General features: G+C 34.7%; 1 protein-coding gene across 22 annotated transcripts in view; it reads left to right on the forward strand.

Moving 5' to 3' along the window:
* DYNC1I2 (dynein cytoplasmic 1 intermediate chain 2) overlaps positions 1–26,416 on the forward strand; it is a 55,677-nt gene that overhangs the window by 19,229 nt on the left and 10,032 nt on the right. For 6 of the 22 annotated variants that reach the window (XM_017538186.2, XM_017538184.2, XM_017538189.2 and 3 more), the window contains 11 exons: positions 1,620–1,679; positions 4,150–4,265; positions 5,287–5,331; positions 13,339–13,434; positions 13,644–13,806; positions 13,908–14,007; positions 14,498–14,623; positions 15,486–15,632; positions 15,959–16,072; positions 16,372–16,505; positions 17,375–17,519. In XM_017538186.2, coding sequence (XP_017393675.1) covers positions 1,620–1,679; positions 4,150–4,265; positions 5,287–5,331; positions 13,339–13,434; positions 13,644–13,806; positions 13,908–14,007; positions 14,498–14,623; positions 15,486–15,632; positions 15,959–16,072; positions 16,372–16,505; positions 17,375–17,519 — 1,246 coding nt within the window. The remainder of the gene's footprint in view (positions 1–1,619; positions 1,680–4,149; positions 4,266–5,286; positions 5,332–13,338; positions 13,435–13,643; positions 13,807–13,907; positions 14,008–14,497; positions 14,624–15,485; positions 15,633–15,958; positions 16,073–16,371; positions 16,506–17,374; positions 17,520–26,416) is intronic. The other 16 variants (XM_017538198.2, XM_017538188.2, XM_017538194.2 and 13 more) reach the window with 3 other exon arrangements.

Genomic DNA, 26,416 nt, shown 5'->3' on the forward strand with positions numbered 1-26,416 from the left:
TTTTAGTAGAGACAGGATTTCACCGTGTTGGCCAGGCTGGTTTCAAACTCCTGACCTCAAGTGATATGCCCACCTCCACCTCCCACAGTGCCAGGATTACCAGTGTGAGCCACCGTGCCTGGCCCTTTTTTCCATTTTTGATCAGTTTGTTTCTCAGGCTTTGTACTTGGAATTGTACTCTATATGTCTGAAGATGCCCTTAATAAATATAATCATGTACGTCCAGTGGATTGTCAGTACTGGCTGTATTTTGAGGTACAGTCCTACTTGATTTCAGACTAAAATGACATCCTCAACAAGGAACTTTATGTCGTTGATAACAGATCTCTTACATAATGTAAACGCTATTGACAGAACATTCCTTAGAGACCGTCTCATAGAACTTCTTTTGATTTAACAAAGCCTCATAGAACTTCTTTTGAATTAACACAGCCTAAGCTTGTTGCTGTTCATTGCTTAGTACAAAGTAGATCTTCGCTGTGGCTGCTTCTTACATTGTATACACATAACCTTGTTTAAATTCTAAGATCTTTCTTTATGTTTTTTAAATGGAGGGTTTCTCTAGATTAATTCATTATTATTTCTCTTGATAAATTATATAGGCAAGTAAGAGAAACCATTTGTTGTATTAAAACATTGTAGCAACTAACACTAGTTGTACGTTATAACATCTTACATAAGTGAAAAATATATTTGACAAAAATGGTAGCACTAAATGTATTGTGCTTAACTGTTTTTTAATGGGGACTATGAGCATTAGACAGTACTGTGCATAATTATCTCATATATTGCTAACCTACATAAATGCCAGTATGATAAAGTACCTTTTGTTCTACTAGTAACTCTGTTAGGCTTAAGTGGAACAGATCCTCTATAAGTTACTTAGCCAATAGACGATGCTAAAACTTATCACTGAATATTTATTTAGGATTGATACTTGAACATAAAATATTTTTCCAGGGAAAAATGTATTTTTTCCTAGAGACAGAAATCTTTAGTTGTTTTCTTAAGCAGATGATATGTAAGCCCAAGGCAGTGCTTAACCCATAAATTACAGAAGGGTCACATTTTGGAAACTTTAGCTATTTTGTATCCCAGTGGGATAGTCTTTGGTTTTATTACCAAAAGGCTTATGTGTTGACTCATTTCCTTTACCAGTATGACAATTTCCTGCACACATTTAATGCTTTGGGGAAGATTAGAATACCTTAACTAAGATGTTTAAATTGTTTTTTTTTCATCAGAAATCTTAAATTTTCAACCATTTTATAGCCTAGTTTGTTATCCATAAATAATTACTTGGGTTGTCTGCTTTAGTTGTTCTGAAGCAGATCTGTTCCGAATACAATGTTAGTTTCCCGTAATCTGTAAATAATGTCTTTTAACTATTCTGGGTTGTATGCTTGCATCTTTAACCATAGTAAGCTTATTGCATGCACTGGATGAGTGAGTGACCTGGTGGATTTTTTATTTTGTTTTTTGATATTTTTTAAAAAATACTAACCAGAACATGTAGTTTTTAATTGTGAACAGTACTTTAGCTATTCATAGAATGTATTTGCTTGACTAACTTATGGCCTTTTTTGCTAATGCTTCATGGTTGTCCTACAACCATTTAGGACGCTGCATTGGGATACAGATCCATCAGTTCTTCAGCTTCACTCAGATTCCGATTTGGGGTATTGAATAGATTTTCTACCTTCCCTGTTTTATAATGAATTTGATTCTTTGTGAAACTGTCCTAATTTTATTTTGCTTAAGTTTGTAATATTGTATCATGGAGTAAGGACAAGAGTTATATTTTACTGTGACACCTCATTTATCCAGTATCTTTAATGAAAGAATATTCTTTCCATGTGTTGTTCTGGTTACCCTAAGTCCATTGAAGAGTCCAAACTTTTAAAATTATATCTGTATTTTTAATATAAGTTTTCTAAGAGGTATTTAAAAACTTCTCAGACTTTTTCTAATACATAGTCTATATGTAATTGAACCTTTTCAGGGTTACTAGGTATGAATATTAATTTATTTTTCTATATTAAAATTCACTGACGATTTCTTAGATTTTGAGAGTAATGGAGATGCTGGTCCTTACACCATTCATTTGTTACTATTCATTCATGAATCTAGAATAAATAAATGAGTGAATGGATGAATAGATTACTCTTCATAGAATGTATAGATGAATATCTATTCTTAATATAATTGTCATTAAGCCTCTATGTTAAATAGATTCTTTTCTTTCATTTTTGTTTTCTTTTTTGCTTTTATTTTTCTGGCATATTTTCATAGGGAAACATTAGAAAACTAATGCTTTATAGTTTCTGTATTTATGTCTTTGATTTTTAGAGTTTTAAAACTTGTTCTTTTAGAAGTTAACACTGTGAGCTATATGTATGGTTTTTTAATTTTGTCGACATAGAGATAAGATTATTCATCCATTCATTCACTCATTTTATTCTAGATCCTAATGCAAATTATAAATGTTTGCTGTGCCATCTTGCCTGACTCAGATAGCCCTTTTCCCTTGATAATTTATACCCTCTAAAATGTATGACTATGCCTTTTGGAATTGTGTCTTAAAGTAAGAGTAAATAAGCCTTGATTTTAGGCATATAAGAAAAATATATGAGTTTCCTGTATATGTATTGGAAGACCTCTTTATTGGCCACATTGAGGCTTCCCCCTACTGCCTCCCATTGTTTTCTTATTTTCAGTAAAAATGTCTTTTGGATAAGTGAGATATTACTTCCCTACCCACCTCCTCCTATAAAATCTTGGAATATTTTGTTTAATATTGTGGTTTTTTTGTCTGTTAGCCTCTGTATGCATTCAAGTTGGTAACTTGTTTCTAATATTGTTGGCTTGATGATTTTTTTCCAGATATGTGAGTGATTTACTTTTTAAATATAATTTGCATCTTAAAAATCAGAATATAAAATTTCTTATTTCAAATTTTATTCTTAGACTTCTAGATTACTTCAGATTACTTAATTCTTTGACTATGCTTTGCCCCCCTTTTTTTTTAAACTAGAAAAGACATTAAAAAATTGTTATGGCCCACATTTTTGAACATTAATTTTTTAAGTGTACTAATTTTATTATTACTTTATAATACTTTATTGTATTATGCTTTATTATATTGCATAGGACTTGGATTTAGTTACTAAACAGAACTGAAAATAATATTTATATAAGAAAAAAGTTCTCTTACCAATGATAGCCTGCTTCATATTCTGGAAGTTGCAGCAGTGTCTTTATTGCATATCTTTTTAAGGCAGCTTCATAACTGAGAACTTTTTTGGGAGTTTGGAAGTGTACTTTATTTGGTTTAGAATTTAAACATCTAACATAATAACCAATAAAAGATCTCCCGGATAACTAATAAAAGATATTTTTCTTTTCATTCATTTTCCTCAGCCACAACGCTCTTCCATTATCAAAAAAGAATGTATTCCTGTATTTAGCTAATACAGAAGTGACTTTAGTAGATTTGTGGTATTCAAAAGATCTGTCATTTTAGTCTAGGTGTAGAATATCTGGACTTTAGCTTGTCCATATATGAATCAAGGACAGTATTGATCATGCAGAGATTAGAGATTTAAAAGTTTTAAATATTTCATTTTAAAGTCCAAATTGATAATGTAATTCTTAATTTCTGCCAAATATAAGTAGAAAAAAGGCTTTTAATAGGAACCCGTTTTTCAGTCGTAAAGCTGAATTCTCTTTTTGGCGTGATCAACTGTATGTGGTCTGAGTGATATCCATGTCTGATTCTTCAAAAAAAAGTCCAGAAAGAACGATATCCCAGCTGAAACCAGTTTCTTGTAACGACCTTATTCAGCGGTCCACTCTGAAGTTCCTATCCTCTTACTTCATTATTGCCCACACATTTGTTCTAAATAATGAAATTACTTGGCTTTTTAAAATGAAAAATAATAATACTGAATGATTCAGAAATATCTTTTGCTTTTGCTACCTTCTAATTCTTTTGCTAAAATAAAGCCTGTTCATCGTTAATCTAAAATTTCTTGAATAAAATGGATTTAATTTACAATGTTGGGTGCAAATGACTGTTTAATTCTTAATTTTTGAAAATAAAATGGTTTGATATAGTTAAAATGTATTGTTTGTATTCACTTAATTTAGAAGAGGACCTATTAAACTTGGAATGGCTAAAATCACTCAAGTCGACTTTCCTCCTCGAGAAATTGTCACATATACAAAGGAAACTCAGACTCCAGTTATGGCTCAACCCAAAGAAGGTGAATATCTGTCCTAATATAATTGTTATTGAGCACCTATGTTAAATATATATTCTTTTTTCTTCCTTTGGTTTTTATTTTATGTCTTTTTTCTTTTGTATTTTGGCATATTTTTTAGGGAAACATGAGAAAATAATGCTTTACAGTTTCTGCACTTATGTCTTTGTTTTTTAGAGTTTTAAAACTTGTTCTTTTAGAAGTTAACATTGTAAGCTGTATGTGTGGTTTCTTAATTTTGTTAACATAAATTTAAGTCTTTGAGTCTTTATATTGTCATTAATGTATACTGTTTTTAGAAGCCAAAAAGCTTAAGAATGTTCTCTTTCTGTCATTGAGCATAATTCTTCCCCAGAAGAGAGTGGGTCCGACAGTAAACAAAGTCATGTAAATTATTTCTGAATAGCATAGTGTATCCTGATGTTATTCATACTAATAAATGAATCTAGACTTAATTCTTAAACTTTCTCTTTTATGATATGGGGCTCTATTATGTTGATTAGTTAGTAGCCTGTAATTTGTGTAAAATATGGGGAAGTATGCACAGACATAATGAATGTGGAGACCCTTTGGTAAAACTAGAAAGCATTACAAATAGCTAATGATTCAAGCGTAAGGTACTGTGATGTTGTTTTCCCAGTGAGGCTAATGAATTTATGTCATACAAAAAAAAAAAAGATTTATGTGAGATCTCTAATACTTTACAGTATCTTACCTGAAGTTTTTGGGGCCATATATATATTAGAATTCCGAATATTTCAGATTATAGAAAAGTAATAAAATTGTATCATGTAAAAACCTATTAGTATCTTGGGCATTAATATTTTGGCAGCAAAGCATATGAATATACTAAGTGAAATAAGTAATGACTATAAATAGCCTTATCTCTGGTCATGTCAGTGTTTACCACCAAATGAGTTGTGGATTTTAGAGCTGCTAACAGCCTTGGAATAGAAATTTTATCAAATGTTTAAATTAATTTATTTTCAAATTTTTAATTAAATTATCATGTTTCTCCATTAAGGAAAAACAAAAGTTAGATTTATTACAGAAAGCCAAGAAAATACAGGTAAGCAAAAATGAGGAGAAATCCTTGAAACCCTGTCTACTACCAAAGGAAATCTTTAAATATTCATATTTGTATATACCTAGAAAAAATTAGGATTGTGGCTGGGTGCAGTGGCTCATGCCTGTAATCCCAACACTTTGGGAAACCGAGGCAGATGTATTGATTGAGGTCAGGAGTTCAAGACCAGCCTGACCAATGTGGTGAAATCTTGTCTCTACTATAAAATTCCAAAAATTGGCCAGGCCTGGTGGTGGGTGCCTGTAATCCCAGCTACTTGGGAGGCTGAGGCAGGAGAATCGCTTGAACCCAAAATGCGGAAGTTGCAGTGAGCTGAGATCACACTACAGCATTCCAGCCTGGGCAACAGGCTCAAAAAAATAATGAAATTAGGGTTGGTAAAACTAGAAAGCATTACAAATAGCTAATGATTCATGCATATAATTACAGTTTCAAAATTTTGAGGAAATTGATATAACATTTTTGTCCAAGTACTTTATTTTTTTTTCAGAGGGATTCTTGCTCTGACACCCTGGCTGAAGTGCAGTGGCACCATCTCAGCTCACTGCAACCTCTACCTCCCAGGTTCAAGTGATTCTTCTGCCTCAGCCTCATGAGTACCAGGGAGAACAGGCATGCGCCACCGCTCTCGGCTAATTTTTGTTATTTTTGGTAGAGATGGGGGTCTCTCGCCATGTTGGCCAGGCTGGTCTCAAACTCCTAGCCTTAAGTGATTTGCCCACCTTGGCCTCCCAAAGTGCTGGGATTACAGGCATGAGCCACCTAACTCAGCCAAGACTTTCACTTTTTTAAAATAGTTTTTTCTAATTACTATAGCAGCATATCATAGAGAATTTAGAAGTACAGAAAGGGTATAGAGAGGAAATGTTTTTGGTTCTTCTGTGTATGACCCATTGTTAATATTTTTGTTCCAATGAATGTGTCTCCAAACTTCTTATTTAAATTGGTGACTAGAAATTATAACACCAAGAAGTGACTACCACGTATCAGGCATAGTGTGAGACACTTTGCATCATCTGTAATGCTGTCACCAAAATGCTGAAAGTTAGGTATTGGTTTTGTTTACACACAAAGAAGCTGAAACTGAAAGATATAGTTTATCAAGTGTCATGTAGCTAATAGCTGTGATTGTAAACCAAATCTGACTGATTCTAAGGTGTGCTTTCTCTCACCACTGAAGCAGCAACTCATTTTTATGATAGTAACCTATAGTAAGTAGTTTGGTTTATATTTAGCACTGATTCTGTTTGAATTTGAGTATAGTTTATTGAGTATTTGCTGTATATAAAGGCACTAGATTATCCTTTCTTTGGATTTGCTGTCCTTTTAGTTACAGGTTGAGGTATATAGTTGAAGGAGAAAGAAAAAACGTGTATCCTGATACCGTGAAGCTACCCTTTGGAAATATTTATAAAAATGAGATATTTGGGCAGTATCCTTTGGGAAAAAAATGAGATAATTTCTTTTCTATATCATTACAGTTATTTTCATGTCTGTAGCTCTTACATTGTTTCTTTTCCCAAGTTATGTAGGTTTTAGAAAGAGGAAAAGAGAAAAACCTTGAAATTAAGATTTTATAATGGAAACATTGTGTGCTTAACTCTTCTTTGCTTACCTATCACTTTAATACCTTGGCTCTCAAACTTTGCCTGGTTGGTTCCCATTTAAGAATTATGTAATGAATTCCACAAGTCACCATGAAACAAAATTGGTGAAATCACAATTGGAGTGTAACAAACAGCAAATTAAACTTAGGTAGGCAGTATAATCCATGCAGAAGTAATGTGACTTACCAAATTGAAGCTAAAAATTGGTCATAGACTTAACTCTTACCTTTTTTTTGTATTTTTTAAAAATAAAAATGGCCAAGCTTATTCCTTTTAAAAAGCAGTTTTTATTCTGCCTTGTTTTTCTTTTTCCTTGTTCTAGTCATCTTCTTGCTTTCAAGTTTACTCTGTAAGTTGGTAGTACTGTTTCTGAACTGCGGTGCTTTGCTATCTTAAAGCACCTACTGTGAATAAAATTGACTAGTACCACATGACTTCAGTCAATTTTCTTCTCTGCAGGTGAAAAGCTTCTCTTGGCAGGAACGTGGTACCCACAGAAATACTCCTGGAAAAGTTACTTTCTTTGCCTTTTAAAAGTTTTAACTCTTTTGAAAATGGCATTATTTTTTCTTATCTACTTATTCTGTATGGATTTTTTTTAAACTATTTTTTTGAAAGCTCATTAAAGGAAAAAGAAACCCTGAAGTTTATCCAATTTAATCAGCTTGTTTACATCTGCGGAAACTGAGGTTCAAGAAGGTTAATTGGTGGGCCTAAGTCCACAGTGTGAGAGAGTATCGGGCGTACATCCAGAAGCTGGCACTTGATTTCTAGTGAAGTGCCATTTCTCTTATTGCATTCCACTTTCTTATCTGTGAAGGAGTTTGTAATTACTGTTGGTATTGGCTTAGTAGCCAAATATTTTTCCTCAATACCTGTTGATTAGCTCTATAGCTTGGCCAACATGTTGAAACCCCATCTCTACTGAAAATACAAAAATTAGCCAGGTGTGGTGGCACACACTTATAATGCCAGCTACTCAGGAGGCTAAGGCAGGAGAATCTCTTGAACCCAGGAGACAGAGGTAGCATTGAGCCAAGATCATGCCATTGCACTCAAGCCTGGGCAACAGAGTGAGACTCTGTCTCCAATAAATAAATAAATTAATTAATTAAAATTGATTTTTAAAAGATTCTAGAATGAATAGCACATTTAATAAATTAGTTTTAGCCCTCAGAGGACCTATGAGAATATAAACATAATTGAAAATTGAAGCATTTGTTCTTAATCTTGATTGAAAAACTTTAATCAGCATATCTGAAACCTTGGCCTCAGAAAAATGTAATGTTTGATGAGATGACAGATAACAAGGTCTACGTAAGGGTGCTAATACTGCCAAATAAAACCCAAATTTTATATAAAAGGACTGTGGCTGGGCAAAGTGATTTGTGCGTATAGTCCCAGGGACTCAGGAGGCTGAGGCAGGAGGATCACTAGAGCCCAGGAGTTTGAGGTCAGCCTGGGCACATAGCAAGACCCCATCTCTTAAAAAAAAAAAAAAAAAAAGACTACAGAGAGACAAATTTTGTGTTAAAGGCAGTGGTATAATTAAACTATCAGTCCTTTCTTATTTCCCCCCCAAATTAGCAGTACATCTATATTGAAATAATTTCTGATTAAAAAGTCAGTTGTGTATTTTTCCTTGAAGAGCCAAAGAAAACCAGATGACCTTGCATCTTATTCTAGATGATGTAAAAAAAGGAATGGATTCCACTGGTATATTCATGACGCTTTGTCCCAGTGAAGATTATTTTAAAGATATATTTTATTTTAAAGAGTAAGGTATAAGAAGATGAAATTATGCACAAATGGATTTAAATAGAGTGATTCAAAATGAAACTGATCCAGAAAAGAAGGAATTTTTTGAAAATATTAAAAGAGAGCCAGGTGCAGTGGCTCACGCTTGTCATCCCAGCACTTTGGGAGGCTGAGGTGGGTGGATCGCGAGGGCAGGAGTTCAAGACCAGCCTGACCAATATGGCGAAACCCCATCTCTGCTGTATAAAAAAATATATACAAAAATTAGCCAGGCGTGGTGGTGTGTGCCTGTAGTCCCAGCTACTTGGGAGGCTGAAGCCAGAGAATTGCTTTAACCCAGGAGGTGGAGGTTGCAGTGTGCCAGGATTGCACCACTGCACTGCAGCCTGGGTGACAGAGCGAGACTCCGTCTCAAAAAGATAAAATGTTAAAGGGAAATTATTGCTGTGTAATCTGTATTTTTAAACTAATGATTAAAGCATTTTCATCTAATATTTTCATAGATGTTTGTGAAGTTATTCATAAGTTGAAATTTTTTTTAAGTCAAATCATATTTTTATATGCCACAAGTGTCCTGACTTTTAGAACTCAGTGTCATCTTCCTTTATACCAGGAATAATCAGACTACCTTGTAAGTTAGGAATTTTTCATAGGATATTAAATTATCTTAAAATGGGATGCATTTTAAAATATTAGAAGAAAATATGAAAATATTAGAGGAAAATGCTTTAATCATTAAAGGAATATGCTTTAATCATTAGTTAAAAAAATAGAGATTACATAGGAATAATTTTTCTTTAATATTTTCTTTTTTTTTTGAGACAGAGTCTTGCTCTGTTGCCCAGTATAATAAAACTATATAGTAAATTGATAGACAACAAACATATTTCCTAAACAACAGTGCAGTAATGATGGAATTTGTTTTTTGCATCATATTGAGATATAATCATAAGTGATAGATTCATAAGTAGCAATGTTTGTTCAGTAAGGATTTTCTAAGATACTGTATATTATCTTTTAAATGTCTTGTAATATTTTAAAATAATTCAGAGTATGCTTTGTGACATACTCTTAGCTTACCTTAAACATATGTTAAGTGTACTGTCAGGTACAGATGAGAAAAGTTGCTCTGAAGGCTCCTTCCTTTAGTTTAACAAAAGCTACCCATTTCACAGATGATTTAACTTTGATTAACCTACTCCATTGTAACAGATTATTCCAACAACTGGAATTTCATTCTTTGGTGTTATTTCTAGGTGCAACTTAATTTACAAAACAGCTTTTCTTTCTGTCTCTCCAAAATACGTCACAATTTTGATGTTAACTCAAAGTAAAATTCAGTGGTTCATTAAACCTAGTTTTAGCATTCATTGACAAGAGATTTGTCATTTTAAAAGTAACTGCTACTTTTATGCACTCTTTACTGTTTAGTTTATAACCTTAGATTACTTGTCAGAGAAAGCATGGAGTTAACCACTTAGCATATTTTAATGAATATTCATCAATAAATTGATGTGACTTGGCAGTCCCACTTTTCAGTCTTCCTGCTCTGTTACAGTCTTTCCCAGTTTTAAATATAGCTCATCATGTAATAAGGACTAGTGTAGAAAATCTTTAGAACTGCAGTTTTATATTTTTGGTCATGTTAATAGTCTTTTGGTAGCTATTATATTAGCTTATAACAAGAAAATCTTATTTGTTTCAGAAGAACATTGTTTAACCTAATGTTATTGATGTCAGGCATTTTTGCCAAATACTTGGTAAATTTGGTAATTATTTAAGATTAGCCTTATAGCAAAAAGATCACATTTTATAGTTTTTAAGAACAGCAATATCATTTGTTTTTATCTTTCTTAAATTTATTTAATCATTTTTATGAAGCTTAAGTACCAATTAGAGTTTTAAAATCTGGTTTTAATCCATGTAGAAAGGGGAGGATATGTACTTTTATTCTAAAATAAACCCTGAGAGCTGTATTTAAATAGTTGATACTCATCATTCAGCTACAACTGAAATAATTTATATGGACAAATAGGCATGGCAAATGCTGTTGAGTACACAGATACAGATCACTGTCTGACATACTACATCTACATTTTAAATTTTAAAAGGAAAAGAGTGTCTATAAACAAGATCTTTTCTGTTAAATATGTAAATTATGAGGTCACTTAGCACTAAAGTACTGACCATATGCATTATGACAGGAATTTGACACCTGTCATTGGAAATGGTACTTAGAGGCCATATAATACAACAAAGTTGAAGGAGGAGAATAAGATGTGGGTAGGAGGCTGTAATTTATAATTCACAATGCTCAAGAATGACCTGTCCTGAGTGACTCAAAATCCCTATCTTTGATTTTAGGATTTACATACAGTGAACTCTACTAGTAAACAGACTTGATTAGGATAACTGGTAGCATTAGCAGGAAGTGGAAAATATATGTATATTCTAACAGTGAATTTTTATTTGAAGGAGATGTTTGTTATTCTAAAAGACAACTTGTAAGTTAAATGTAATTAAATTATTTTATTACATTACACCTGCAGGTGACTTTATGGAAGAATTTCATTCTAATGCTTGAGTGATATCGTATAGAATTGCTACCAGTTATACTATTTTCAGATTAATAATTCGTTGTACATGAGAATTCATCTAAAAAGGAGTAGTGTCTTTCTGTTTCTCTGTGTGATTATTTTGCCCCAAAAAGCTTTCATTTTTTTAAGTAGCACAAAAGCTGTAATTGGCATGCTTTGTAAGGAAGTGTCAACGTGCAAGAGAATGGCGATCACTAAGAATTCTTTTACGTGTTCTTTCCCCTTTGCACCACCGCCTCCTCAGCAGGGTCACTGAGATCACTAGCTTTTCTTGAAATGGCCATTTTCACTGGCAGGTGCATTATACCCTGTATTTTCAGATTGTTTTTCCATTCTGAATGTTTGGCAGGTTGATTGCTCTGGCTGCATTGACGGAGAAAGGGCTGACAAATGTGGTTGGGCTGGCTGAAAAGACAGTGATTACTGTTTTCCTTTGTGGCTGATTGAGGCCCTTGAAAGGAAAAATTTTAACCTTCACCATTTGGTTCAAAAGTATGAGCATATATTGAAATCACTCGTGCCATTTATCCTAGTTCTGTAAACTTGTCAGAACGTAAAAATCGCTCAATTTCAAGTAATGTAGGATTGGCATACGTCATTATCATTTTGATTAAGTTGGAGGTTGTATCATTGTGTGCTTTATACAGTGTCATTTAAAGCTTTCTTTCCACAGGTACAGTTATATTTTTATTGCTTATTCTTCAGAGTTAGAAAGATTTTCATAGCTCTCAAAACCTAACACTATGTGTGTGGTTTGGCAGCTGGTGTGGCCTACAAGCTGCATTTTGTTTGCAGGGTAAAGGCTTGTCTTCAGGCCTCCTGGAGTGCGGGTAATTGCACAGGCCCACCATTTGGGAGAGACACAGGATTGGAAGCAGTCAAGCGGAAGAATGTTATGCCATCCCATTGCCACCTTGTAGCAGAAAGACACAATCCCAGCAGTGCCATCTGGTTGTTGCTATCTAGTCAGCTGGCCTGGCTGCTGGGACCATGACTTGGCAGCTGGTTTCCATTCTTGACCATTCTTTTGTGTATGTCATATGTATGTGTGTTTTAGATAATTTTGAACATGGGTCAGGGAAATGACTATAACAAGTAAAGTCCCCTTATTGAATAGGCTCTCATTACTTGAGCTGCACTCTGCTGCAGATGCCTGCCGCCTTTCCCTTATAGACAACGCATGTGTTTAGGCCATAAAAATAAACATTTTCTTCATAAAAACCCATCTAAATGTGTAGCAAAAGAAAAGGTAGGCAGGGTTATATGTTCTGTAACATTTTTAAATAAATTATAAAAATTACTTCCTCATTTGTGATGTAAGAGATTTAGTAATTTTTTAGAAGTCTTATAAACACTGTATATTATCCCAGTGTATATTTTTATTCAAATTAAGAAAACATTATTTTAAGTGCTTATTGCCACATCATATAACAATAGATAATGAGACTTGCATTTAAAATGACAGAATAGAAAATGTGGTCTTATAGCTATTATCTTCAAAATCTGCCTCTCAAATAGCAACCTGTGAGTTAATGTAAGCTGTCTTTATGCCATATGAAGACCCATTAGACACTGATGGTTTCAGATCACAAGTAAGCAGCCAGCTCTGTAGGCTATTTTAGACATTTGATTTTCCTCATTCTACAGCATTAATGTGTCAGCATGCTATATAAAACTATGCAGGAGTTGCATGTTGTTCTGTCTAGAATGATAAATGCTGGCAAGCTTTTAGAGACTTCATGAGGAATTCATCCTAGTTGCATATATATCTTATTTCAGTTTATGTAGCTACAGAATTTAGGGTGGCTGTTGCCGAGGTACCGCATAGGTATGTATTAAAACCAAAAGGTTCTACTTAATTCTTGACTATGTTGGTAAAAATGCCTATTATTTGTACTTGTTCTGTCCTGTCAGTGGTTTACTTTTGCTTTTATCTTGGGAGTTGTGATACCTTCTGAAATACTGTCTCAAAAGTTACTAGCTATTTTTATTAAAATAATTTATTCTATCATTTTGCTTTTTTTCAGACGAAGAGGAAGATGATGATGTAGTGGCTCCTAAACCACCTATTGAACCTGAAGAAGAGAAAACTTTGAAGAAAGATGAGGAAAATGATAGTAAAGGTGTCTTAAAGAATTAAACTTTAAAAAATTTTGTTGATTTCTGTTAAGATTTCATAACTTATATATTAAAGTAGTATAAAATGCTGTAAATCAAAAAAGTGAATCTGACTGAAAAAGAATGTGTAACATTCATTGATCCATACTGTGATAGTGAGTTGACATGATTTGCCTGACATAAATCATACTTCAAAAAATTATTTGTTTTTCAGCTCCCCCTCATGAGCTGACTGAAGAAGAAAAGCAACAAATTTTGCACTCTGAGGAATTTTTAAGTTTCTTTGACCATTCTACAAGAATTGTAGAAAGAGCTCTTTCTGAGCAAATTAACATCTTCTTTGACTACAGTGGGAGAGATTTGGAAGACAAAGAAGGGTAATGTTTAATTGCTAAGATTTTTAGCTCCAATAATGTTAAATTTAAGAGTGATAAAAGTTATAACATCATCTTTTGGGGGGCTGGTCTTTTTTTTGTAGAGAGATTCAAGCAGGTGCTAAACTGTCATTAAATCGACAATTTTTTGACGAACGATGGTCAAAGCATCGCGTTGTTAGTTGTTTGGATTGGTCATCTCAGGTAAAATATAATAAAATTAGCTGCTCTTAACTCATTTTTAAAATTATAATTAGCAGGTAGTTTTATTTTAATTATGGGAATTTTGTGTAATAAATCAATATGTATTATTTAAAATTAACGGATGATGGCTCTAATGTTAACATAATCATGTACTTTGGAAGAAAGATTAGAAACATTATTTACATTTAAAATTCAGGTCTTTATGTTATAGGCCAGTTTTACTAATTTCAGTTGCTCACCAAATCCTTTGTGTAAAATTTGAACACATTTTAATTAGTTGTTTTAACATTAAAATATTTAAAATAATTAACTGTTCTAATTTAAAATTATACTAATGTCCCAGTAAGCATAACGCTAGAGGTGTCTCTGTTGATGAAATGTTAGGTATTTGTATTTTCAGAGTAATAATCTGATAAAGACAAATAACTAGGAATATAAAACAGTTCTTATTATGCATAGCATTTCTTTTCCTCTTCATTCTTCTGAGCAGTATCCAGAGTTACTCGTGGCTTCCTATAATAACAATGAAGATGCCCCTCATGAGCCTGATGGTGTGGCCCTTGTTTGGAATATGAAATACAAAAAAACTACCCCAGAGTATGTGTTTCACTGCCAGGTATGGTGGTCTTTTAACAGTTTTCCTCAAGTTTAAGAATTCATTGATGAATTAAGACAAGTGCCTTTTTTGTTTTCTTGTCAACATAATGATTTCATTGGATTGGCATTTTACTAAACCACTCCATATTTGCAAACAGATGTTAACAGAAAACTGAAGACTTCTCAGTTCAACATGATCTGCCTTTTGTAGCTTTTCTGACATCTCTTATAATGTTAAATCACACCTAAAGTCCTTTGCAGTTGTGATTCTGTGTTATGGTGATTGACTGTATAAAAGGAATCTTTTATAAAATGTCTTTCCGACAGGGAGTTTCCCGGGAACTTATTTGTGAATATACAATTAGATGGTTGGCCCACTCAATTACTTATACATGGCCTGAGGAGTTGGAACTAGATGATTTTAAGTAGAAACACATGGTTGAAGTAGAAAACAGATGCAGATTTTTAAAGCAGGTTTAGTAGAAGGTTAGAATTTGTAAGTCTTTTCTGGTTGCATAAGTTAAAATCTTTTAATAATATCAAATCTTTAGTAAACACTTCTTTGAATCAAACTAGCATGCACTCTACTGTTAGATTACTGTCAGAGGCTAATGTAACTGAAATAACTTTTTGCTTTCTTTGATAAATTGGTTAAACATACTTATGTAAGCAGTCATTACATTTGACTTTTAAGCAAAAAAAATCTTAAATTTTTATATTTCTGAAACAGTGAAAACTTTTAATGAATTTACTTAGTTGTTTTCATAACCTGTAATACCATATAATGAAGAAATAAATGTTTCAGATAATAGATTGATTTTTAGAACTTGTCAGGCTTTTTCAATTTGAATCTCAAGTATAAAAATCTTACTTATTTGCAGTCAGCTGTGATGTCTGCCACATTTGCAAAATTTCATCCAAATCTTGTTGTTGGTGGTACATATTCAGGCCAGATTGTGCTTTGGGATAACCGTAGCAATAAAAGAACTCCGGTGCAAAGAACTCCACTGTCAGCAGCTGCACACACAGTAAGTAAACATGTTGATTTTTATTAGGCTTCTGTGTTCCTTCACTCTTAGCTATATACTTAGCAGTGCCCATCAGAGTTGTCTCAGAATGTGCTTCCTTTGGTGTATGCATTTCTAACCATTTAGCAACCAAAAATGAAGTCTGTTTTTTTTTTTTGTTTTTGAAATTAGAAACTCATCTCTCTTCTGAGACAACCTTTTATTAATAGCAAACTTCACATTAAGAATACCCACAAGTTATGAGGCCTGATAATAAACAGAATGCCTATAATTAGACTAAAAAATTTGTTTTGCTTTTGGTAAAAAACTTTCTTTAATATCTCTAGCACCCTGTATATTGTGTAAATGTTGTTGGAACACAAAATGCTCACAATCTGATTAGCATCTCTACTGATGGAAAAATTTGTTCATGGAGTCTGGACATGCTTTCCCATCCACAGGTAGGTTGAACTTGGGAAACTGAAATTTTGATGCAAATGTTATGTTTTAAGTGTATATATATTTCAACCTATGTTTCTCATAAACTGTTTAATAGTAGTGTTACAACAGTTTATAAGCTGAAATGCATTTAATATGGTTTGTTGTGTATTTTACTTTCAAACCTGCTTCATTTAATTAAGGTAGATTTGTGTAAATAATACAGTAAAAGAATTGTTTACAAATCAAAGACTGGAAGTTTTTCTACAGAAATTTAAAATTGCAAGTTTACAAACTAATTTTGTCAGGTTTTTCTATGTAGGATAGCATGGAGTTGGTTCATAAACAATCAAAGGCAGTAGCTGTGACATCTATGTCCTTTCCTGTTGGAGATGTCAACAACTTTGTTGTTGGGAGTGAAGAAGGTTCTGTGTACACAGCATGCCGCCATGGCAGGTAAACCTAAACTGGAATTTGCAATAATTTTAAATTCTTCCTTTAATCCCATTGAAGCAAGTTGCCTAATCTAAGTAGAAATTTGTTCTAAACCTACTTGTTATTTGTGACCAATTTTTTTCATTCAGGCATATAAAATTATAACTTAAATACTTTTTTACATAAAAGATAATTTTGGATTTATGATGTGTTCTTGATTTTGTGGGTTGTGGTATGTTGTGGTTTTGTGTGTGTGCATGTACTCATATAAGTTAGTGGTAGGCAGGAACATTCAGTAGTACAAGTAAATATACACATGCCTGTATTGACTTATAGACTTATAAATGAGATTTTTTCAGCTGTTTTCCCATTTTGATTTATTTGGACTTTCAGCATTGGCTCAGTCTCCTGATAATTGTATAGTAATGTCACATACTTAGTTTAAATTGAGTACTATTTCTCCGTCCATTCTGTCTGCTTTGAAATTGTTTAGCTGTACCTTATTACTTCCTTAAAAAAAACTTAGTGTCCAGATTTCATCTCAAACATAGATCACCATCACTTAAAAGCTTTTGATTTGAAAGTAGCCCACATTGTCTCTCTTAAGTGTAGTGTATCTTTGTTTCTATTGCACCATTTCAGATATTAGACTTTCGAGGTCTGACATCAATAGCATGATATTTACAGTTCCAAAAATACCTACTGCTTTGGTAGTGTTACCAAATGTGGATGGAATAACACTCAACAAAGTTACTCTGATAAGTTATGAGCACAGAGTTAAGTCTGTCAAAATTAAGTCAAGTCCTGATATATAAGCCCATAATAAAATGTGTGTGTAATTGGTCTACTTATAGAAGACTTCGCTAACATTTTCACTTTTATGAAATTAGCAAAGCTGGAATCAGTGAGATGTTTGAGGGGCATCAAGGACCAATCACTGGCATCCATTGTCATGCAGCTGTTGGAGCAGTAGACTTCTCACATCTTTTTGTCACTTCATCATTTGACTGGACAGTAAAACTTTGGACAACTAAGGTATCTAAAATATAGATGTCTACTATTTGCTCAGGTTTCTGACATAAGGTGGTGATCTAATACTGCATAGGAATGATGAAAACCTTTTAAATCACGTTTACTAATAGATCAAGACTGCTAAGACATTACACAGAGCCTTGGTAAACTACTAAATGCTGTAGTTTTTATAAAAGTGTGCTAACAAGTATGGCAACCCTACACATAATCAAAGACCAGTCTTCCTACCACTTCAGTCTTTTCGAGTATAGAACTGTTTACCCTGAATTGCATTGCGGGAAAAAGCCCTGAGTGTCTCGCATAGCACCTCATACAGTTGTTATTCAGCTCAGCACAAAAGCTATCCATTTGCTCTTTGGAGAGTTTTTAACAGCTTATTCAGAACTACAGTGGCTCACAGAGTTGATGGAAAATAGAGAAAAGAGAGTGAAACTGATTTACAATAAGTCCTGTATAATAAGGCTATATGAAGTAAACTGGAATCATTAGGAAAGCATTGTGTAAAAGCATGGATGCATATATTTTTTTGTCATTCTATGATAAGCAGTTTAAATTCATTTATTTTGGTTTTAATAAACTTGGGTTATTTTAAAAACCCATTTATGTGATAAAATGCTTCCTGATCCTCCAGCAGTTCCAGATAAATGTGACATTGTCTTGACCTGTTTAAAGTCTCAAGACAAATCCAAGTAGGCAGCTTTACCTCCTGTGATAGACTTGGAATTTCATTTAATCTTATTTTATAATTAAAGTGCCTTAACTTTGCTGTCTAGTTTTTCTGTGATGTTACATTATTACTGGGAAAATGCATACTCAGCATCAGATTCTATTTAAATTAACTTCTAAGCTTTTCTTTTTTCTGTTTCCATCTGCCTTATCCTAAATACTGACTTTTAAATAATTTATCATGAGGCAATGTTTAGAGATCTTTGGTTCTTCAGTTTCTGTGAGAAAACCTAATGATCTTAAGAGATGTTCTTCACTATTTTGTGAACTCCTAATTATTTATCAAGTGTTGACCTTAGAAGTCTGGGATGAACTCATTATTCATTTTTGTCCTTTCCTGATGCCTCCTCTCTAATACTGAAGTGAATTAGAAAACTTTGTCTCTAAAACCTTGCCTTTTAAAATTGAGCATTTTGGGGTTTGGCATTAGCAGATGTAAAAATAGCGTTTACCTTAACTCTAATGAAGGAAACAGATGCTTAACACAGTGTTCAGCAAATAATAGGCACTTACCAATATTTAGCTCCTCTTTTACCTCTTAATGGGGATCAGACAGAGCCTGAATACAATTAATGATACATTTAATAAATCATCTCTTTCCTTTCTTGTTCTTGAAATTTTGTCCTTTTGATGAAATTTATACAGTGGGAAAAGGTAGAAGAAGATGCTCAAAGCCTACCAGCAAAAAAATGCACAATCTGGCTAGCACAGGCAGAGCATCCCTAATCTGAAATCCTCCAAAATTTAAAACTCTTTGAGTGCAGACAAGACACTCAAAGGTAACATTCACTGGGACATTTTGGGTTTTGGATTACGGATGTATAACCCTAAGTATAACATAAATATAGCAGGTCATCAGATAATGTTTTGTCATAAAATTGACAAGAAAAAAACAGCCGGGCTCAATAGCTCATTCTTATAATCCCAACACTTTGGGAGGCTGAGGCAGAAGGAATTGTTTGAGCCCAGATGTTCAAGACCAGTCTGGGTAACACAAGGAGACTCATGTTTACAAAAAATTAAATTAGCCAGGCATGGTGATGCGCTTCTGTGGTCCTAGATACTTGGGAGGCTGAGGTGGAAGGATTGCTCAACTGGCAGGTCTAAATTTTCCCAGTCTTAATGAGTGTGGATGTGTCAGAGTGCACCCTGTGATGGAATAGTATTCTGTCCATGGTGGGTTCTTGTCTTGTGGTCTGGCCAGCTGTGACCTTGAACTTGGAAAAGCAGGTTGGAAAATGAATTAATGAATATAAATTGTCATAAAGTAAACATTTGTAAGATACATGGTAATCATACAAAGGCACGGCAGTAAAAGGATGCAGTATGAACCACTCAGGGAGCCTGCCATCTTTGTCATTGTTTGTTTTAGAACTGCCTGGTGATAGGGCTGCTCCTTACAGTTTGCACTTTGCAAAACATTTGTTCCTCAATTTTACCCACCACCTCTGCTACCACCATTATTTACTGGTTCACCAAAACTTGGGTTACTAATTATTTTGTTTTTATTAATCTTTCTCAAATGTGGCAGGGTGGGGGAGCTTACGCTTGTAATCGCAGCACTTTGGGAGGCCAAGGCAGGTGGATCACCTGAGGTCATGAGTTCAAGACAAGCCTGGCCAACAGGGTAAAACCCTGTCTCTACTAAAAATACCAAAATGAGCTGGGCATGGTGGCAGACACCTGTAATCCCAGCTACTCAGGAGGCTGAGGCAGGAGAATCGCTTGAACCCAGGAGGAGGACTCAGTTGCAGTGAGCCGAGATCGTGCCATTGCACTCCAGCCTTGGTGACAAGAGCAAAACTCCATCTGAAAAAATAATAATCTTTCTCAAATGTATGTATAGCTCACATTTTATTTCACTGTTTAATATTCTGAGTTTTTAGGGTCATTATTTAGAAATTTGGTGATGTTTTTCTGACCAGATAAATGTCATGGGGACTTAACTCTTGTTTATATCTTAGCCTCTGGTAAAACTGGTTTTGTTTTATGTTGTTTTGCTTAACATCATAGTTTCCAAGAATCTATAAATGGTGATAAGTGAGGACTTAACTGTATTTTAAAATCTGAAAAAGTCCAGAATCAGAAATGTTTCTGGTTCCATGTATTTCACATAAACCTATAAAACCAAAGCAAGATGCAGAATTGGTAAGATGAAACCAACTGTTTCTCTAAAGGTTTCATACAGCCATGTAAGTTGCCAGATTTTTAGATGTGCTTTCATCTTAGTAGTCCCATGTATAGTCACAGGAGACACTACATTTTTGTTAGATTGTTGGCCAACTTCCTTTTCAGTAATTGAAAGGAATATTTTTTTAACTTTCATTTCACATTCAGGGGTACATGTAAAAGATGTGTGGGTTTGTTACACAAATTATTTCATCAGCCAGGTATTAAGCCTAGTATCCATTAGTTATTTTTCCCGATCCTCTCCCTCCTCCCATCCTCACCCTCTGATAGGCCCCAGTGTGCATTGTTCCCCTCTAGGTGACTACATGTATGTTCATTGTCTAGCTTCCATTTATAAGTTAGAACATGTGCTATTTGCTTTTCTGTCCCTGCGTTAGTTTGCTAAGGATATTGGCCTCCAGCTTTGTCAGTGTCCCCACAGAGGACATGATCTCATTCCTTTTTTATGGCTGCATAGTTTTCCATGGTGTATATATGCCACATTTTCTTTATCCTATCGACCATTAATTGACATTTAAGTTGATTCCACATCTTTGCTAGTGTGTTTATAATAGAATTATTAATACTCCTTTGGGTATATACCCAGTAATGGGATTACTGGGTCAAATGGTATTTCTGTCTCTAGGTCCTTGAAGAATCACCACACTCTATTCTATAATGGTTGAACTAATTTACACTCCCACCAGCAGTGTAAAAGCATTCCTTTTCTCTACAACCTTGCCAGCATCTGTTATTTTTTTACTTTTTATAATAGCCATTCTGACTGGTATGAGATGGTATCTCATTGTGGTTTTGATTTGCATTTCTCTAATGGTCAGTGATGTTGAGCTGTTTTTTCATATGATTGTTGGCCACTTGTATGTCTTCTTTTGAGAAATGTCTGTTAGTGTCCTTTGCCCATGTTCTAATGGGGTCGTTTTCTTGTGAATTTAAGTTCCTTATAGATGCTGAATATTAGATCTTTGTCAGATGCATAGGTTGTAGAATTTTTCTCCCAGGTTGTCTGTTTACTCAATAGTTATTTTGGTTTTAGGAGTGTTTTTTTGTTTGCTGTGCAGAAGCTCTTTAGTTTAATTAAATCCTATTTGTCAATTTTTGCTTTTGTTGCAGTTGCTTTTGGCATCTTTATTATGAAATTTTTGCCCATGGCTATATACTGAATGGTATTGTCTAGGTTTTCTTCTAGGGCTTTTGTAGTTTTGGGTTTTACATTTCAGTCTTTAATCCATCTTGAGTTGATTTTTGTATATGGTTTAAGGAAGGGATCCAGTTTCAGTTTTCTGCATATGGCTGGCTGGTTCTCCCAGCACAATTTATTAAACAGAGAATCCTTTCCCCGTTGCTTGTTTTTGTCAGGTTTGTCAAAGATCAGATGATTGTAGGTGTGCAAGTCTTATTTCTGGGTTCTCTGTTCAGTTCCATCAGTCTGTGTGTGAAAAGAATCTTTTATCTTTTGTAGTTTGTTTCTTACTATCTCAGGGTGTCAGATGCCAGCATCCTTTGGATTTAAATTTGAGGCTTCCATCCTTATGTACATTAACAATAGGATTTGAAAATGAAGAGTTCATTTTGACTAATCAAGAACAGAACTTACCTCGTGATAGTAGACTGATTGATACTTGCTTTTGTGGTATTACACAGCTAGTTGATGGGGAGTTGATATTTTTATTTTTGTATTTTACTGTGTTTCAACGTAGAAGTACCTTCTGAATAAGAATGACAAGTGGGCATATCTCTTTCTCTGTTAATTAGGCTAAGCATTGCTGCCTTCCTTGAGCCTTATATAGAAGATTCATTTATTCATTCAGTTGTGATACATGCCTCTCACACCCTGCCCCCAACATCTCTCCAATGTTAGTGGACAAAGGATGGGCCACCATAGAAGAGAGTGTTTTTATAAATGCCCAAGGACCCTCTAAAACTTTATCAGAAGAATTACCCTTTATTCTAACTTTTCTACTCACAAGTAATTCTACTCTGTGAAGGGTAAAGCAGGAATAATCTGTTGAGTGAATACTTTTATATTTAGCCATACCGTGGCTCCAGTGTCAATTTACACTTCTGGTTAATTGTCTTGCTAGTATTTATTTCTGCCTTGCCAAAAAACTGATGTGGCCTCTATGCTGCAGTAATGACTGATGGGCAATGTTAATTAATAATTAATGGTAAAGAATAATAGGCAGTGTTTTTAAAGTCTCTCTTTAAAAACATTGTTCTAATTTCATTTTAAACTTTTAAACCAGAGTCTTCATACTCATGAATTTAACAGACTTTAAATGTTTTGCTTCTCTGCCTCTACTTTTTTAAGTACGCTCTGACTCTAGGAATTGAGTCCTCATAAACTGGAAGACTGAATCATGAGATAGTGCTATACCTTTGTGTCCTTAAGATCTGGCTCTGCCCTGATAGCAAAACAAGATTTATTTCTCTTCTCTCTTTCTATCAGTCCTCTAAAAATCCCTGGGAATCTTAGTTTGGCACAGCCTCAAATTTAGTTCAAAGTAATCTACTTCTGCAGCCAGCCACTAATCTTTACCTAGCCAGAGATTTAAAATTCAGTCACAGAGTTGTGTTTCATCAACTTGTTTTCATTACTTTATTGAACTCAACTATTTTTAATACAGGTTGAGCACCCTAATCTGAAAATTCAAAGTCTGAAATGCTCCAAAGTTCAAAACTTCTTTCTGTTACTAATGTGACACTCAAAGGGAAATGGTCATTGAAGCACTTCAAACTTCAGATTTCAGATTAGGAATGCTCAACTATGGCTAGGCGTGGTGATGCACGCCTGTAATCCCAGCACTTTGAGAGGCCGAGGCAGGCAGATCACGAGGTCAAGAGATTGAGATCATCAATCTGGCCAACATGGTGAAACCCCGTCTCTACTAAAAATACAGAAGTTAGCTGGGCGTGGTGGTGCACGCCTGTAGTCCCAGCTACGCAGGAGGCTGAGGCAGGATAATTGCTTGAACCTGGGAGGTGGAGGTTGCAGTGGGCCTGAGATCATGCCACTGCACTCTAGCCTGGTGACAGAGCGAGACTCCTTCTCAAAAAAANAAAAAAAAAAAAAAAAAAAAAAAAAGCTCAACCATAAGTATAATGCAGATATTCCAAAATCCAAAAAAAAATTGAAATGTGAAACATTTCCAGTTCCAGGCATTTCTGATAAGGGATGCACAGCCTGTACAAGACAAACAAAAATAGATTATTTTTTGTGTATTGAAGTTTAAACCAATGAAGACATTAATATGTTTAAAAGACTCTGTTACCATCTAAAAATACCAAATTTTAAATTCACAGCAGAAGCACTTTGGCAGGTCTGAAAAATGGTTGGGAGAATAAGTGAGGAATGAAAGCTTCTGCAGGGTAACAAGGATTATAGAAGAGTTTGATTATGGGTAGACCTGGTAGATTCACTTAATGTTCCACCACATTTAACCATACATGTTACAGATTACTGTTAAAACATAAGAATTATTTATTTGGGGACAAGATGTTTTAATGTGTACACAAATTCTTATCAGAACCATATTTACTACAAAATGATGAAGTTAAGATTGTTAATATGGTAGTCAGACTTTTGTAGTCCATACACATCTTGAAATTATTCACACTTTGTGATATGTCTTAGAACCCCTGCTTATTTTAATACTTACCTATTTAACTCTCAGAGGACGCCAGCATTAAAACAGGGTTAAAAGATCCTACTAATCCTTAGAATAACAACTGCACATATTTAGACAGGTTAAAATGAAAAAATGCTTTGAAGTTCGGGTGTTCTTAGGAAAGGCTGCCTATCCATCTGGACCCAGGCCTGCACAGCAGCATTTGCCTCAGTAACTTGCTACTGGCCAATGTCCAGCCTCTCCTTTGCATATTCAGAAACTCAGTTTACTCAGTATACTAGAGTTGATTAGACAGGGAGTGCTAACGGGGGCTAACAGACTCCTAAGACAGTGGTGCATTTGGAGAATGTCAATTTATTAATTTACAGTGAAAAACGTAACTGCCAGAAGGCCCAGATACTCCTGCGGGCCTGACCAGCTCATTGTTTCCCTGTAGACAATCCACATGGGAAGCCAAATTATAATCAGAAGATTGCTTGGTAAGTAAGGAATTGGAACAAAAGTTGTTTTATAATTTGAATGTTTAATGGCACCAAGCTAAGATAGCCTGATTCATTCATCTTCAAGTAGAGATAGCCTTGCCATGGGGTAATTCTCAAAATCCATTGGTTGAGACTCCCTTTCTCCTGGAAAATGCTTGAATGGGTACTGTCTTCATTTTCCTCACAAGAGTGTTTCTTTGTATTTCTATTTTAATAGACACATTTGTTCTTAAAAAGTTAGTATGTTCAGTCAGGTTATATAGAAAGGTATTTCTGACCTTGGAATCCATTTATTTTGAAAGATTATTTGTTTCTCTTCTGATCCAAACTGATGACATATTTATTTCTCAGTTCTCTAGGAAGCATTCCACTATTATCTTCATATGTTTAATGTAGGGACTCTTTTTGTTATTAATCTAGAACCCCCCACTTACCCCAGCTTTGAAAAATAATCTGCATTCTTTTCCCAAAGTGGCCATAACAAATTACCACAAACTGGGTGGCTTAAAACAACAGAAATTTATTCTTTCACATTTCTGGAGGCTAGAAGTTCAAAATCAAGGTGTTGACAGGCTAGTTACTTTTAGAGGCCCTGAAGGAAGATCTGTTTCTTGTTTCTCTGCTGGCTTCTGGTGGTTGCTAGCAATCCTTTCTGTTCCTTGGGTTGCAGCTACCATCACTCCAGTCTCTGCCTCCATCATCAGATGGCATTCTACCTGTTTGTCTCTGTGTCTGAATTTTTCTCTTTTTTTTGAGGATACCAATTATGCTAGATTTAGGACCTACCCTAATTCAATATGACCTCATCTTAACTTGATTACATCTGCAAAGGCCCTACTTCCAAATAAGGGCACACTTATATATATCAGGTAGACACGAATTTTGGGAATACACTATTCAACTCAGTGTACAACCTTAAAGAGCTTAGGAAAAATATGCTTGTCTCGTGGCCATAGTGGGTGATGTCAGCTAACTGCAACCTCCACCTCCCAGGTTCAAGCAATTATCATACCTCAGCCTCCCAAGCAGCTGGGATTACAGGTATGTGCCACCATGCCCAGTTAATTTTTCTATTTTTAATAGAGACAGGGTTTTGCTGTGTTTGGCCAGGCTGGTCTTGAACTCCTGGCCTCAAGTGATCTGCCTACCACCGCATCCCAAAGTGGTTGGGTTACAGTGTAAGCCACCACGCCCAGCCTTGTTTTTCTTTTTATTGTAATCTTTTACCCAGTTCCACTGCATCCTGTTTTTGTCTCTGGCTGCATATTAGTCCACTGAGTAGATCATTTCTTTTTTTTGGAGGCAAAGTCTCCTCACTCTGTTACCCAGGTTGGAGCGACAGTGGCACGATCTCAGCTCAGTGCAACCTATGCCTCCCAGGTTCAAGCAATTCTTCTGCCTCAGCCTCCCAAGTAGCTGGGAATACAAGCGCCCACCACCATACCCGGCTAATTTTTGTATTTTAGTAGAGATGGGGTTTCACCATGTTGGCCTGGCTGGCCTTGAATTCTTGACCTCAGGTGGTTAACCCACCTCGGCCTCCCAAAGTGCTGGGATTACAGGCATAAGCCACTGCGCCTAGCCCTGATGAATTTTTTTTTAACTTTTATTTTAGGTTCAGAGGTATTTTTTTTTTGTTAATATAGGTAAATTCATGTCATGAAAGGTTATTGTACAGATTATTCCATCACCCAGGTACTCAGCCTAGTAACCATTTTTTGAGACATTGAACAATCTTCTTTTATATTATAAATACAAATAAGCTTTAATCTAATTTGCATGTAGCTTTGTTCATATTTTGTGTCATATAAAAATGGAATCATAATGTGTAAAATACTTGTGTCTGGCTTCATTTGCTCAAAATTATGTTTGTGAG

Source organism: Cebus imitator, unplaced genomic scaffold, assembly GCF_001604975.1.
Source record: "Cebus imitator isolate Cc_AM_T3 unplaced genomic scaffold, Cebus_imitator-1.0 Scaffold110, whole genome shotgun sequence".
In the NCBI taxonomy this organism is placed as follows: domain Eukaryota; kingdom Metazoa; phylum Chordata; class Mammalia; order Primates; family Cebidae; genus Cebus; species Cebus imitator.